Source organism: Musa acuminata, chromosome BXJ1-3 (genome assembly GCF_036884655.1).
Source record: "Musa acuminata AAA Group cultivar baxijiao chromosome BXJ1-3, Cavendish_Baxijiao_AAA, whole genome shotgun sequence".
Classification (NCBI taxonomy): domain Eukaryota; kingdom Viridiplantae; phylum Streptophyta; class Magnoliopsida; order Zingiberales; family Musaceae; genus Musa; species Musa acuminata.
The window spans coordinates 39,597,877-39,613,748 of NC_088329.1; the positions used below are offsets into that span (position 1 = coordinate 39,597,877).

The 15,872-nt window shown below is 36.4% G+C and overlaps 2 protein-coding genes across 3 annotated transcripts; both read right to left on the minus strand.

Annotated features, from left to right (window-relative positions):
- Positions 1-5,785: 5,785 nt before the first annotated feature.
- On the minus strand, positions 5,786-8,567 carry LOC103979109 (small ribosomal subunit protein eS10z). 2 transcript variants are annotated; one of them, XM_009395145.3, is made up of 5 exons: positions 8,459-8,567; positions 8,328-8,376; positions 7,946-8,231; positions 7,732-7,867; positions 5,786-6,158 (listed from the first exon to the last, which is right to left on the minus strand). In XM_009395145.3, exons 1-5 carry the CDS (start codon positions 8,459-8,461, stop codon positions 6,081-6,083), a joined length of 552 nt encoding a protein of 183 aa, XP_009393420.2. In that variant the 5' UTR covers positions 8,462-8,567; the 3' UTR covers positions 5,786-6,080. The 2 variants fall into 2 exon arrangements, with proteins under 2 accessions (XP_009393420.2, XP_064992581.1); XM_065136509.1 differs by having other exon boundaries at positions 7,946-8,211; positions 8,459-8,518.
- A 2,207-nt stretch (positions 8,568-10,774) lies between these two features.
- Positions 10,775-14,085, minus strand: LOC135629323 (probable serine/threonine-protein kinase At1g01540). Its single transcript, XM_065136532.1, has 7 exons — positions 12,881-14,085; positions 12,593-12,697; positions 12,375-12,497; positions 12,099-12,269; positions 11,885-12,014; positions 11,614-11,823; positions 10,775-11,013 (listed from the first exon to the last, which is right to left on the minus strand). Exons 1-7 carry the CDS (start codon positions 13,531-13,533, stop codon positions 10,864-10,866), a joined length of 1,542 nt encoding a protein of 513 aa, XP_064992604.1. The 5' UTR covers positions 13,534-14,085; the 3' UTR covers positions 10,775-10,863.
- Positions 14,086-15,872: the final 1,787 nt, after the last annotated feature.

Below are 15,872 nucleotides of genomic sequence, written 5' to 3' on the forward strand. Positions count from 1 at the left end.
GATTTATAGAAGATTATTGAAGTAGGTTATGATGTAATAAAGATAACAAATGAAGATCAAATAAAGTATCTACATGCTCTTTATTCTCTTCAACAGGTAGTTGATGAGCTTATATTTCCTCAAATTTTTACTATAATAAATTTTAAGAAAGCTTGAGAGATGTTGGAGCAAGAGTTTTAGGGGAACTTTAAGTTATTGGCAATTAAACTTTAAAATTTTTGAAGAAATTTTAAGAATTTATTTATGGATGAAAGTGGAATAATGTAAACTTATTTTTCAAGAGTTATGGAGATAATAAATCAGATGAAAAGATATGATGAATTAATTTCTCATCAAAAAATTATTAAAAAATTTAAAAAATATATCAGATTAGATATGATTATATGGTCAAAATATTTATCTAAGTTACATGTTAGTGAATTACTTGGTTATTGACAATCACATGAGTACAGAGTAAATAAATCTTGAAATACTAATATTGAGCATGTCTTGTAAAGTAAATTAAATATTTTCTAGGAGGAAGAAAAGAAATTTAATAGTGCAAGAGACAGATCAAACAATAAACCTTCTTATGATCGGAAACCAAAAAAAAAGGATAATAATCAAGGTTATTATAAAAGAAATATACAATATTATTATTAAAAAAGTATGATCATATTAGAAGATTTTGTTATTTAAAAAGACAGCATCAACAAGCTAATTTTGTAGAGGGAGATAATAAATCTAAAATTTTATTTTTTGCATGTCAATCTATTAATTTTGTATCAAACAAATGGGATTTTGTGATCAAAGTGAAGTATGATGATGAACTTTAAACGGTTGAATGCTTATAGAGATATAGATTATGACATGACTAGATTGAGAAATAAGATATTTGATATTTTCAAGTTCAATTCAAAAGTTTATGTTAGTCATACTTACATTGATGAAGATGGTCATATTATTGTACCGGATGATAATAATGTCATGTATTGTAATTATTAATTAGTGTTTGAATCCTCTTACAATTAATATTGGTGTTGACTCAAATTTAATTATGGATAAGATGTGCTCTACAACTTCAGCGTCAAATCTTAATGTTTGTGAGGAAAGTTCTATAAGCATTGGGAGTAGCAGTTCTTTGATGTCTTAGGCTTCACTCAAAACTATACAAGTTTATTGAAGTTGAAGAACTTATAAATTTAAAATAAAAGTAAGACACAAAATTGATTCAAAAAAATCAAAGATGATGAATTCATATTTTCAGAAAAGATGTATTGATAGATCCAATCAATACTCAGCAGATTCAGTAAGTTTTCTGATAAGCCTATAAATCCAAAGAACTCGGTCTATGAAAGATGTTCAAAAGCATGACAAATTCTTACATTACAACATAAGATATTAACCTACAAATACTTTTATGATAGAGAATTTTTTTATTTTGAAAGGATAAACTTATAATTAAATATATTAGTATTATGGGATAGTGTTAAGATGATGCTAATATAAGTTCTATTTATTTAGAAGATGTCAAGATAAGAGTTTGAATGATTTATAATACTTATTTTAGATAAATTTATGATGAGTCCTAATATGTTTTAAGTGTCATACAGTTATGTGATCTCTCCTATGAGACACCAAATCAAATTAAGAGGAGCAGTAATGGACTGTAAAGTATTAATTGAGGGGTTGTAATTAAGTTTTCTTAGTAAAGTTTTATATGTTTTGGATTATTCTAATTTTTCTATTGATGTTTGGCTTTTTATCACTACTCTTTTTCGATATGGTTCCCAACATAAAGAAGAAAGGAGGACCACTGGATCAACATCTTCTCCTCATTAACATGAAAGAGAAACTCCTCATTGACAATTAGCAGACAAACTCGAGACAGCAGTCCGACACACTGCATTTAACTCGTAAACTGAAGCTGAATCCATGGCGTCTAAGAATGTTCATCCAAGAAATAGAAGTCCTAACCAAGCATACGTACGTCGCTCGGGGAGACATGTAGGCGACAACTGGCAGCTCAGTGTGAGTCCCATGGCGGTGCTGAGTGGGACTGAGACAGACTGCGATGGCGCAGCTTCCGTGGCTGCAGCGAAGGGGGAAATGTAGTTGGGAGCAGTGCAAACCTCTCTTGGGGACCTTCGGCACATGGCGGCTGTGGAGGCCACTTCCTGGCGAGGAGCTCCAATCATCACCGGAACGTGGCTGCGTGCTGTCTTCCACCTTCCGCTGCAGACATGGTTCATCTTGTATCACCACCCCACCTTGGTATCCGTAGACTAAACCAAAGGGAATGCTTGCGATCCAAGGTTCATACATCATCCTTGTTCCGGTTGGTTCATCTCAAACACACTTGATCCACTTGCATTTCAATTACTGTGAAATAGTTTGATTGGAAATCCGTGTGAGGTACCCCAAACTAACTTGATTAGATTAAACTTGATCAAGTATAATATTAATGAACCTTTACGTCATGGCCTGATGTACAAGGTTACCCATGTGGATGCTCGAGTGGTGAGGGCGAGGATCGAGTTGGGTCGGGTTCGAGCCTCATTCCATGTGATCTTCTCTCTTGGCGAGTGGTATGCTTTTTCGTCGCTAAGCTCCTACACACAGGTCGAGATCGGAAGGGAGATTTCTCGACTCGATCCCTTCGAAGTTAAGTTAACTTTTGGTGGAATAAGAGAGAGCTAAGTATTTGAAGTGCCTCCCCTTCCTGATTAAGGAGGGTTAGCTTTTATACCTACGAGGATGAGTTGGTCGTACGGGGTCAATTAACTGCAGTCGACTCCTCGGACGATCGACTTAAGCTTATGTGCGAGCTCGATCGACCTACACGGATCGGCTCCACCCTGAGCTTTCCGGGATGACTATACCATCATGATGTCATTCGTACGGAGGGGGTAACAAGCGGCTGCCCATCACGTGTGTGCTACGCGCCACATCGTACTTAAAGTTCCACGTCTACATCGTCATATCTGTTTGTCTGGGTCTATATAGGCGATACCAAAATATACCCTATCATATAATATATCGATTTATCTTTATTTCATACATAAGACTAAATTTGTGATCATTATAATTCACATTCTTATTAATAATCAGCATAGTATAGACATAAATTCTAATACGTGAAGCTTATAACATAAATCTCATTTACATGAACAATTATTTTTTATTCGGATTCCTCTGAGATAACTGATTCAATAGCTCGTTGAGTTAAAGTAATGATCCAAGATATAGAAAGTTAAATTAAGTTATTATACGTAGTTCAAATCTTTTAAGAATTGCATAAGTCGATTGGCATAGGACATTACTGCTTTCAGAATCTGTATCCTCAACATTCCCTCATGGGAAACAACTCTCTCAATTAACTGGGCACTGATATCAGCATCAAATCGGTGGCAATGGGAGATAGTTCTGTATGATGAGAGTGTACGCTTTTGGAAGTCGTAGGTATTAGTAACTTTTTAGTTTATAGGCAACACATGAGCTCCCCTCAGGTCTTCACTGCTGTAACTCACCGATTAAAGTGCAGACCAAGAACAGCCAGCCATTCATATACTTCCATGCATGACAACCAATTTCTATGTACTAACAACCAATGGAGAGGATTAGATATTCCCACTCAATACATGGAGTGTAGTTAGGTTGAATATGATAAAGCATTGACACATACATCATATCAGTTTAGGAACTAAATGCCAATTCAAAAGCAATAGATTTTTTTTTTGTGTTAGTTTTAGATCGATTTTGGTTGAGATCACACCTATCAAGCAAAAATATGTTGAGTGATAAGGAATGATTAGAATGACACTTAATCGAAGTCTTAAATAAGTTCCAAAGGATCACCCAACTTAGTCAAACTCGAGTCATAGCTTCAATGCCTAATTCGACTAGATCAAGCTAGTTCATATTCAGTATCATATCAACCCAAATCTCAATCTTAGTAAGACTCAAATTAGGACATTATATGATCAACTAGGACAACTATTAGAGAAATCGACCCTAGTCCTAAAGGATCCTAGTAAGTCCTAAAGTCATTAGAACTCACCAAATTATTTTATTATTTAGCCCTTATAATTTGACACTTTAATTATAAGCAATAGAGGTTATTTTCCTTTTAGTTTTATGCTTGTTCATGGTAATATTTTTCTTCTACGTCGAAACTTTCACATAAAAAATGATATCGAATTGATGGATCATCGAATCCAAATCTCGTTAAGATCAAATAGTAATAAAACAATAATCTTATAAAGATGATTATAAGACAAAGATATGATGAGACAGACAAAAAAAACTACATATTAAGTTGAGGTATTCAAAACAATGATTTGTAAATGTGACCACCTCATCTAGCAGTCGGAGTATATTTCTTAAAGTTGAGGCATATGTATTAAGTTGCAAAACTATTCTAGTGTCTAAGGGCCCTCATTGAGATATGATTGCGTGGGCCTGACTCGAACAGGACCAGTTCAAGCTTAATGTTGTTAGATCACATCAGCTATCAAGAAGGGACATGTTTTCTTCCTCTGGATTCTAATGATATATTAGATTTATAGGCATTTTCAATAATTTTATATATTTAAAATATATTTATATAAAATTGCAGTCAATTGATCTATTGACTCGACTACGGCTCCATATTTCATCCCACATTGAGGTTCACATGTAATACTGTTTAGATAGTGGTTTGGATTCTCCATCACTGTTTCAATTTAAGATTCGATCGTGAACTGGTGCATGAATGACACACGAAGGGACCAATTAGTAAGTTATTGTAGTGGCCCCTCCCCCGCAAGAAATTAATTTAGTATTAACATTCAATTCATGTATCCCCACATAATTAACTACTTTTTAACATTTTGATTTTTATATTTTCAAAAGTTAGATTGTGATTCGTAGTGAAATATTTATACATATCACATACAAAAAATAATGTTAAAATAAAGTTGAAAGAATAATTTCGTAAGCTATTCTCATCGATATTAATTTCTTTAACTTCTATGAAAATATTTTCTTTCGAAACATTTTCTTTCTCAAACTTTGTACACTCCTTGGACTTCGACATCCTTCCACGAGAAAGCTTCTCTTCGACTTAAGTCAAGCTTGCTGTCAACATCCTCTAACGATCTCTTCGATCTGAGCCAGGCTTGCAGTCAACATCTTCTAACGATCAACGCTTCTGTTCTTCCCAAAATAAAAAATGAAATTATCTTTTTAATCTTATTTTAATGTCATTTTTCGCACATCATAATAAATATAGTATTTCCATGATGATGTGAGAAAAAAAATAAAATTAAATATTTTTATTTCATAAATATAAAAATGCTAATGTAACTTTTCAAAACATAAAAACAATAACTAACCAAGTCCAAAAGGTTATAATTTGCTAGGTTGGCCTTCACCTTATTTGGTTGCTCTTGACAAACCTAAAGCCCTAAAAATCAATTCTTAGATAATACCTCGTACTTCAAAGAAACAACATATAAGAAAAAGTCAGCGGGACCAAATGTCTCGGCTACCAACGTAGCTGTTCCTTCAACTCTTCCCTACACATCTGCTGCAAAACGATAATAATATAATTCACGTGATGGACAAGTTCTATGAAACCTAAGAATCCTTCCCCAAACAAAAACGATGAGTTTTGTGTTCATCAAAATAAATTGATGCCACGTTCAAACTTCGAAGCCATGTTGCACAATCTCGAACCCATGGACTGTCCCCGCATCCACAGTGCATAGGTATCGAGCATAGCATGCATGAATGCAAACCAATACACTCATAGAGGAAAATGACGTACACATGTCAAATGACACTGGATAATTTTGGCATCTCACGAGGCTTAGTCCACCACAAACTTGGAATGTGACTTGTCCAACAATAAGGCCCCAAAAAATCATAAAATTTTGGGGTGCAAATGTTAATTTAGACGTAGATAATTTTGGCATCTCAAAATATAAAAAGGCATAGTCCACCGCAAACTAAAAGTTGTAACTTGTCCTACACTTCAAGCAACACAAATCATAAGAGAGAGAACTGGGCGATGCAAATGCTGATTTTGTGGGGATAGACAAAAAGGAGGAGCCACAGAACTACTCGAATGATGCAGATGGTGCACCTGATCCATATCCGCCACCTCCACGGCCAAACCCAGGTCTGCCACCGGTACCCTGCACAATTTTGTTAACAGGAAGTCATGATAGAGAATCAAGGCATTCGTCATGATCGGCACAAGCTTCTATCTTATTCAGGTAACTTATTAAATCATAAAAACATTCAGCAACTCATGATCCCTACAAGTAGTACACGTGCAGCTTCCCCAGGTAGTATTTCATTTTGCTCAAGCTTGTCGTGATGCAAAAGATAGTTGATAAATACTAAAACTCATCATTTGGAGATGTATAGACTTTAAACAAACAGAAGGCAACTTGACTGTCTCTTATAGAAGTTTGAAAAACAACAAAGGGAGGGCAACTTAACTATCTATTAGTACCATGGAACTATCTAGGTGAAATACTGATACTCATCAAATATAAGCCAAAAAAGAAATCTAGACAATACACCATAAAAAATGAGGTTTTATCAACCCAGACAACACAGCCTCCTAGATGACACTGCCGTGAGCGAAAAATATTCGACATTGTCATGAGCAAAAAAAAACATTCTCCTAGTGTGGCTCCTTCATTTGCACACGAAGTAAACATGAAAAAAATTATCAGCTTTACAAAGTGCCAATAGAATGATGTCTAAGCAATATCTGACCAATGAGACGATGTCAAAACAACACAATAAATGGAAATAAATATTACAATCTAGCTAAAATGAAAGATAAAGCGAAAAAATACATGATTGACAGAAAATGTCAAGAAGAAAATATTGAAACACACTAAACAGGATGAAATCTGGCTATCAGAAATATAGACATAGGAGTATTCAAGAATTTCATAGTTATTTTATCACTGTCAGGTAAGCACTTCTGTTATTTCCCTTGAACTCTATGGCACATTTGTTTCGACTATAAAAAGGTTCTTCCTCCCTACAATTATTCTGGCCATAAAATCATCCAGTGCAGAAGAACAGTGAAAACTTCATATTTAGATTAATTACTCATCGATGATAAAGTCTGAACAATCCCATGAATAGAGCATAGCTACAGACTAAGGCAATTAATAAAAACATTGATTCTTGTAATGACTGCAAAGCAATAATCAAGTATAGACAATCTAGATGAAAATTGAAAATTAAATATTGTGCCTCTCCTGTCTACAACAAAAAAACAAGCCATAGGTCCCAACTTCTAATTTAGATTTGATGGGGATAATTTTATAGAACTTTCAATCTCTCCTCTATCTACAAGAACAACAAGCCATAAGGGCCCAACACTGGATGCATGGAACTTCTCCAGTCACTCAGAGATATCAATGGTAACAACACTAAACAAGCCAAAAGCTATCAAATCATTTGTAACATTTTTTTATATTCTTTGATACCTCTTCTAGACCTACTAGTCCTATCTGACACATTTTTCTAAAAAATCATCAAAATTTTCCTATCTAACACTTTAAATGCAATACTCTGTACCACCAATCCTAATTCCTATACTCACATTTCAGAGCAGTTAGGTTAGTTCTGATTAAGGATAAACACTCGGCTGAGTCTGAACATTACAAATTGTTCTCTTCTAGATTGCAAAGAAAATTTTGACGCAACATGCAAGGAAATCATGGGCATGTCGATTTTTACTCGAAAAGATGGCTGGAATTCAGGAGGTGCTCCACCCTTGTCCCCAAAATCACCCGGAGGGCCAGCACGAGGGCCTCCACGATACCCATCCCTGTCTCCAAACCTTGGCCTATCTCCTTCGAACCGGGGAGGTCCTCTGCAGAATCATAAAATCAACACAAAGTACCAGAGAACAAGTAAACACAAACCTACATTGAATAAGCAATTATAGTACCTGGGACGATCACCAGGAGGACCAGAGCCAAATGGGCGGGTCGGCGGCGGCCTAGCGGACTTCTTCAGTGTCGCAGGAACAATCTCTGAGGGTAGGTTAAGGAAAGTTCTAAGGTACTCGATGCCATCATTGGTGAGGTACCAGTAGTAGTGCTGCCAGGCAAATGTCTCCCTCACATACTCCCTCGACTTGAAGCTCTGCATCAGCTTGATCACCTGTAGGTTCGGCACATCGATATCCGGGTGCTTTGCGAGGTTATAGTCCTTCTTCGCGTACAGCACCCCCTCTATCATCAGAAGACCACGAAATAGCAACAAATCCAAATAGATAAAAAAAGATATTTTTTGAACTGCGAATGCAAATCCTACACCAAAGACGTTACCTTGGAAGAGGTACTTGCAGATCTCATGGCGATTCTTCTTCGGAATGATCTGGGAGAGACAAACAGGTACAAACCAGGTGAAGAAAGAAAGAAAATCGAGACGAGAAACGATGGGAGATTAGGATTCTCACCATGGCTTCTTGGGGCGAGAACGGAAGGCTACGCAAGCGAGAGGACGAAGAGCCCAGCGCCGAGGAGCCTCAGAGACCGAACGAGCAAAACCCTACGCCAGGTTTCGTTATAGTGGTCACAATGGGCTGGATTAGGCCTAAATGGCCATTACTTAGCTGAGCCACAATGAAAGAGGCCCAATTAAGTATTACTGTGAGGTAATCAATAGTTATTTTAATATTTTATATTGAAATCTCTATAGTTAAATCTTAACGTTTCGATTTCTATATAAAAAAAATTATATTAAATATTTTATAATTATAAAAAGAGATATTTAACTTCACTTATTCGGTTTTACTAGAAAAATATAACATATGATAATGATGAATAAAAAGATAATTTCAATGATAATAACGAATGATGATATTGTGGATGGTTGTTATGATGATGATTAGTGAGAATGACGCGAAGGTCGAATTTGTCGAAATCATGAATGACATAAAAACAATAGATTTCTATCTTTTACTTGATATATATCTTTTATTGATAAAATTGATGATATTAAGATAAATAAAATTAAATATTTCACTTTTATAATTATAAAGATTTTAATATATTTTTTTAAGTCTATAAACTTTTAAAAAAATTTAACTATAGGGATTTCAATATAAATTTTTTAAGTTTAAAGATAAAAAGATCTATCTACATAAATAATTTATAATTAGTCCATTATTATGTGATATACGCCATAAGAGGATATTTTAGGTATGATTTTACCAAATTATATTTGAAACTCACATCTTTGTGATAAGAAAGTAAAAAAAAATCACTATATAATAATATATTAGATATAAAATTTATCATATAAAAATTTTAAAATACTCATGTTAAGCTAAGTAAATCCGGTACATAATCATCCGTGTGAAATAGTATTTTATATGTAATTTTATTGAACAAAGTCTCAAAATTTAATTTTTCAACCAATGAATAGTTTTTTTAAAGACTAATATTTTAAATATTAAATAAAAAATAAAAAATAGTATATTTTGATTTTAATAATACTTAACTTAAAAGTCCATAAGATTATTATCTAATCATGTATCGTCTCTTATCTCGAAGACTGCCGGCCTTTAACCGTGCCATGAAGAAATCCTTTCATTCAATTGGACCCCCCAAAAGTCAATGTAAATAGAAGTGCATGTCCTCCTATATCGAGACATCCACTGCATCAAAGGGGCAGTACTGTAACACGAAGTGGACTTCATGTCCTCGGCAAAGCACTTGCCGACACCATTGCTCGCTGTGTCTCGGAACAGTAAATTAACAATGGAGTATAGTCGATTAGAAATTAACAAGAATTATTGTGCCAGCATAAGTCCCAATAAAATTACACTCATACGGATAGAGGAGGAAGATGATGGGAAAATGGAAGATATCAGCCTAACTCAGCTGGTATTCTATGATTGGATTGAATCTCATCTTTACCAAAATCACAAGCAGGTGAGAGGGTCGATGCTCCCATTTCCAGCTGCAGCTTCTTTGAAGGTACAGCGAGCCGACGCCATGGGGACTCCCTTTTCATAAATCCCCATGTGATCATCACATTCTCATCTACCTGGATAGGGATGCTTTCACCCAATCAAACGATTCATGGCATCTACCATTCAGATTTTGATGTCCTTTTCCATTGCATCTGGCCATTGTCCTTCACCCCCCATCATGCTCCCACCAGCAGCAGTAGCTTCATGATCCTCCCATGGCAGCAAAGCTCGTGCTCTGCAAGCTCTGTCCATGGCATGTTGATCTTTGTCATCACTACAATGTTTGTAGTGAAACTGATGAAGTGATGCTTGCTTTTGGCTCACAATAATGTTAAATTGTGAACTTTATCATAAATATTCACATGTATCCATGATAATTAGCAGAATAATGTTAAATTGTTATTGCTTCTTTGAAAGTAGTGGTAAACATAAGGGGTCCTATAATTGGTGAACAGTAATTAAAAGCATTTTAATGCTTAATATAATGATAATCATGATTAGCCGTAATCGACTTGAGTTTATTAGAACACTATTGATGGGAGTGATATTTGGAGTATATTTATATGTTTACATATACAAACTCAGAAGAAAGAAAATTTTCTTCCTAGTTGACACAGGTCCAGTTGGAGTAGCTGAATTAAATTCAGAAGATCTGTGATGAGAAAAGAGGGATTCTCAAACCTTGTAAGTCACAATCCAACCCAAGCCACATCTACACCAAAAAGATGTTCATGAAAAGAGAGACAAAGAAGAACATGGCACACTAGCAAAGTCAGCATGGAGAAACCATATGAAACTTGTTTTCTTATAAGTAAAGCTTATCTGAATCCATACTTTGGAGTGCTGCTTAAACATCTAAATATAACATGTCCTAAGATTACAAGCTAATTTTCTTGCTTCCTCCACCTTGTGGTCCTGTTGACAGTTGAGTTGCTCTCGTAGCCGCTACTATCACCAGATTCGACCGCAGGCCTCTCTAACAATCTTGCTTTCTCCTGCGGACCATCTCGGTATGTTCTCACAGCTCGTCGGTCCTGAAAGAAAAAAATATTTTCAATTTAGAAATAATACTCATTTTAAAGAATCTCAGTTGTGGTATGGTAATAGATGAACATGATGTGGGATTTGAGAGACAAGAAACATATTAATTGTGCCTTTCTTGCATGTTTGTATCTATCACTTTTATATAGTAGAATACAAAAATACATTGACACAAGTTATGTGATTTGATGTGCTTTTACATGAGGCACAGAGCACATCTATATGGAAGACGAGAACAAAGAGGCATGCAAGAACATACAGAAACCATAGGCCAAAAGTCACATTTCTCAGAGGATCGAGGGTTGGTCGGGAGATTCACTAGTCTGACAATTATGTTACAGTGGACTTCAAATGTTGATCTAGCAGTTTAATCATAGACATAAACAACAAATCAAATAGTATATTCCAATTATACTTTGATATAGATTCATCTCACAAGAGCTAAGACTTGATATATGAGAAAGCAAAGGACTCAATATGATGTGAAACAAAGATAAGTGAACCATGGAGCACAAGGAAAAAAAAATCTCAGGATTTTGCTGTCAGCAACAGTTTTATGACTATTCAGACAGAAAATACGGGATTTGACTTACATCTCTGTAAGGAAAATCGTCAACTTCGAGCATGTGTATCACATGCCCCATCTTTGGCCTCTTCTGTGCATCAGGATCCACGCATCGCAGTGCTACCAACAAAGCTTTCTTCAGGGCCCTCGAAGAAGGTTTCTCAGGCAACTTGGGATCCAACACGCCTTCGGAGTTCCGGTTGGTGACCATTGTTTTGATCCATTCAACTAGGTTTACCTAAATTGCTTGGAATTTAGTTCACATATACCAGTCATGCTCGATAAATCGATAAACTAACCTCTCCCGGCGGCCTGTTGTAATCTACTGGACTTCGGCCAGAAATAATCTCCATTATAAGAATTCCAAAACTATAAACATCACTCCTCTCATTCAACATGCCAGTACTGGCATATTCAGGAGCTACATATCTGAAGAAAAGAAAATATGGACAACTCAGTCAATAGAAAGGCATCCTTTAGCTAGAACCCTGCACGAATGAATGTAAAACCAACCCAAATGTTCCCATGACACGTGTTGTGACATAGCTCCTCTCTGATCCCAGGAGCTTGGCCAGCCCAAAATCTGAAACTTTAGGATTCCACTGCTTATCAAGCAAAATGTTGCTTGATTTAATGTCCCGGTGAACTACCTTTGGTTCTAGTCCCTCATGCAAGTACATTATCCTGCATGAACATCTCGTCTCAAGATATGCTCCCTGAGGAGTCCAAACAATTTAACTATGATTAAACAACACTTAAACTAGCATCATATTGGCCCTCAAAGTGTACCCTTTTGCCATTCCAAGCACAATGTTCATGCGAATTTCCCATGTGAGAGGGCTGCTTGGTCTGACATCCCCATGAAGCCATTGTTCCAAGTTCCCATTGTCAACGTACTCATAGACAAGCATCCTAAGAGGCAAAACATTTGGCTGAATAACTAAATGAATGTTGTATCTTGCATTGTGATGAACTAAGAAGAATATGGGCAGAAAAATATGTAATACCTATGAGCACCTTCTGCACAATAACCCAGTAGCCTCACTAAATTCTTGTGGCGAACACGGCCGATTGCTTCGACTTCCACCTTGAACTCCCTCTCAGCTTGGCCCCTGTGCACAATGGCACATCATATCAATGAACATATCAAAGCAACCAAGGATTAATTCCCACATACAATCATATGAACATTTCAGAGTAATGGGGAATCCAGGCCAAGCCAAAAATTTGATACTAGCAAAGTGAAAGGAGAAGAGATTAGTAGAAAGAAAAGGTGGCGTTTTGCAGATTGCTACCGGTTGTTGAGTAAGTTCTTCACTGCAACCTGAGTGTTGTCCTCCAAAGTACCATGGTAGACGATCCCATACCCGCCTTCTCCGATCACTTTCTCGTCGGCAAACATGTTGGTTGCCACCTCGAGCTCCCGGAGGGTGTACCAGTGCCCCCAACCCAAGTGCGACACCTCAGGGGCCGCGATGGAGACCTGCTCCACAGACCGGCTCTCGCCGCTGGCGTGGGACGATCCGCCGACGCCGACAGCTGGGCGCTCCGGATAGGTGATCCGGTGGTCCTTCCCGATCTCAATGTGGATTCTCTGCTGCGCCGCTGGCCCCTCCTCGTCCGCCGGCACAAGCAGGGCCTGCCGCTCCACCGACGCCCGCGGGGGCTCGGTCTCGGGGAGCGGCGGTTTCTGGAGCGCCTGGCCCAGCAGCTTCGCGTCCGGCAGCCGGGACGGGTCGACGTGGATCTCCTGGATTTCCTTGGACATATTGGGGATGGCGGCCGGCGCGGTGCTGCGCCTGGAGGCGAGCCACAGGGAGATGAGGAAGAGGAGGAGCACGAAGGCGGCGCCGACGCCGATGCCGATAATGACCCACATGTGGAGGCCGAAGATGACGGTGCGCTTCGACAGCTCGTCGTTGAGGAACGGCGAGCTGTAGCCCGCCATCGCTTCGCTTCTCCTCCGAAGCAGGGGATGGCGATAAAAATGAGGCCTTTGCTGAAAGAAGCAAGTAGCAAATGACAGTAGGATAGGTAGATAAATACAATTAGAGCTCCAATAAAAATGTGATCTTTAAGAGAAACAATGAAAGATAAGTTAATCTAGCTAGTGGATTGTTGGAAAAGATGCTCTTTTGACGAGATTAAAGAAGGCTGATGGATTGGAATCAATAAAGAGCAGAAAAGAGAGGCATTTGGACGACACAGGGGACGAAGATGATGAGGGAAGACTCCACTGAAGCAAGGCAGGAGAACAGAGAGCAGTGTCTGCTGCTGATAACAGAGACAAAGAAGAAATCACAGTGAGCTATTAAATTAGTGAAGATTTGAGGGGATCTTGAGCTGGAGAGTACTATAAGAGACAGATTTGCACGTTTTGTGCTGATCATAGTGTGCAATGTTGATTTCTTTGTGGGTGTCCAAAGCACCGCTCACTGTAAATACACCAAAGATGGGCACTAACAACCAAAGCGGCTGAACACAGAGTGGAAATACGAGAGTGTATGAGCAGCAATGGCAATGGAGGAAGGAAAAAAGATGACCAGGTTGCAGCTGTCATGTGGGACACACTAAATAATTGAAATCCTCCGAGATGACAGTTTTCTCATATGATATACTGCCTACTATTAGCTCATCATCCTCATTCTTAGTCTAGGGTTGCCTCATTGCTATCATACAAAAAACAAGATTTGTCTGATGGATTCTTAATTGCTGTGGAAGGATGTCATCATCACCAAGTGTTTCTTCAATAAACCTACCTCACTTTGTCAACTTTGCAGACTGGGGTGGTGTTCTAGGTGGTGACATTCGACAATGATGACCATGGAAGTTTTGCTCCCCAAGGTCCTGGCCATGGCTGCTCGATCATAGGTTGATGACAACTGTTTATGAGGAAATGTTATAGCTAGATGTGGGATGGGTCTTGATTTCAGACAATTCTGAATAGCCACTTAGCTTTAGGTATCAATGATATTGGTGTTTTGCCATCATTTGTTCTCCTAAAGGACCAAAAAAAGCTGCCATATTTCTCTGACCTCTGGGGGTGGGGATTGTTGGAAAGGAAGATTCCACGGATGATGCAGTAGCCTTGCAGTCAATGCAGTATAGATTCGTCTTGCATTCAAGGAAAGCAAAATGAACTAAAAAGATGATCTTTTTCTTTGTTTAATTCTACTTCTCGATCTGTGCGTGTCATTGTTGCGCAGGGCATGCTCTACCTATGAAGAAACTTTCTTTGTTTGATTCCACTAAGAATAATGTGCAAAGAAAGTGTCACATATGAAGACTTTTGAGCAAGGTGTAAATAATAATAATAATAATAATAATAAATTTTTTTATTGGATAATATCTCATGCTTTTACATTTCATATTGAGAATTCTTACCTTTTTTTTTCCTTCAAATGACTTAAAAATGTTTTGTAATACTTTTGGTATTTAGGTTTATTCGATCGGCACCATAATTTTATTTTTAAAAAATATAATAAAAATCAATTAATTTAAATATTCATCAATATTGATTATAAATTTTATATTTTTAGATTTTATAAAATCAATACATCTAGTGATATCAGCTGATTTTAATGTAAAGTTAATTTAGAAATTATTTCCATATAGTGAGATCAGGTTAGTTAGCTCCTGCTAATGGTTAAGATTAGAAGCATATAGAATTACAAAGAGCTTTAGATATTATTAATATTTATATTAATTCAATAAAATTTTTAAAGCATGTTAATATTAATTAGAATTTCAACTTCCAGTAATAGGTTTTTAAGTTTGGAAGGGATAATTATATTGCATATCTGTCCTTCCAAGTTTGAAAATATTATGTTTGCTCCTGTAAATTTTAACAAATCATATACCCATTCAAAAATCAATTATCGATATATAATATAACTTTAAAAATATATCAAAAATCAATTATCTAAAATGACAATTTTAGAAGTGTAAATATTATATATTGATTGTCATTAAAAAAAGAAAGTAAGTGTAGTATTGTATATAAGAAATTTAATCGACTAAAGTTTTAGATAATTATATTATATATAGTTTTTATAAAATATCCACTATAATATTTTTAACACAATTACAGTGTTATTGTTTTATATTAACTTTCGATAGAGTTGCAATGTTTCTTATTTATAATATTTTTTGAATAGAGTTACAATATTTTTTTATTATTAAACAAAAAACACTATAACTCTATTGAAAAATATTATAACTAAATTTTTTTTATTATGTTTCAGTCATAATAAATTACTATAAATATCATAAGATTTTTTAAAATAT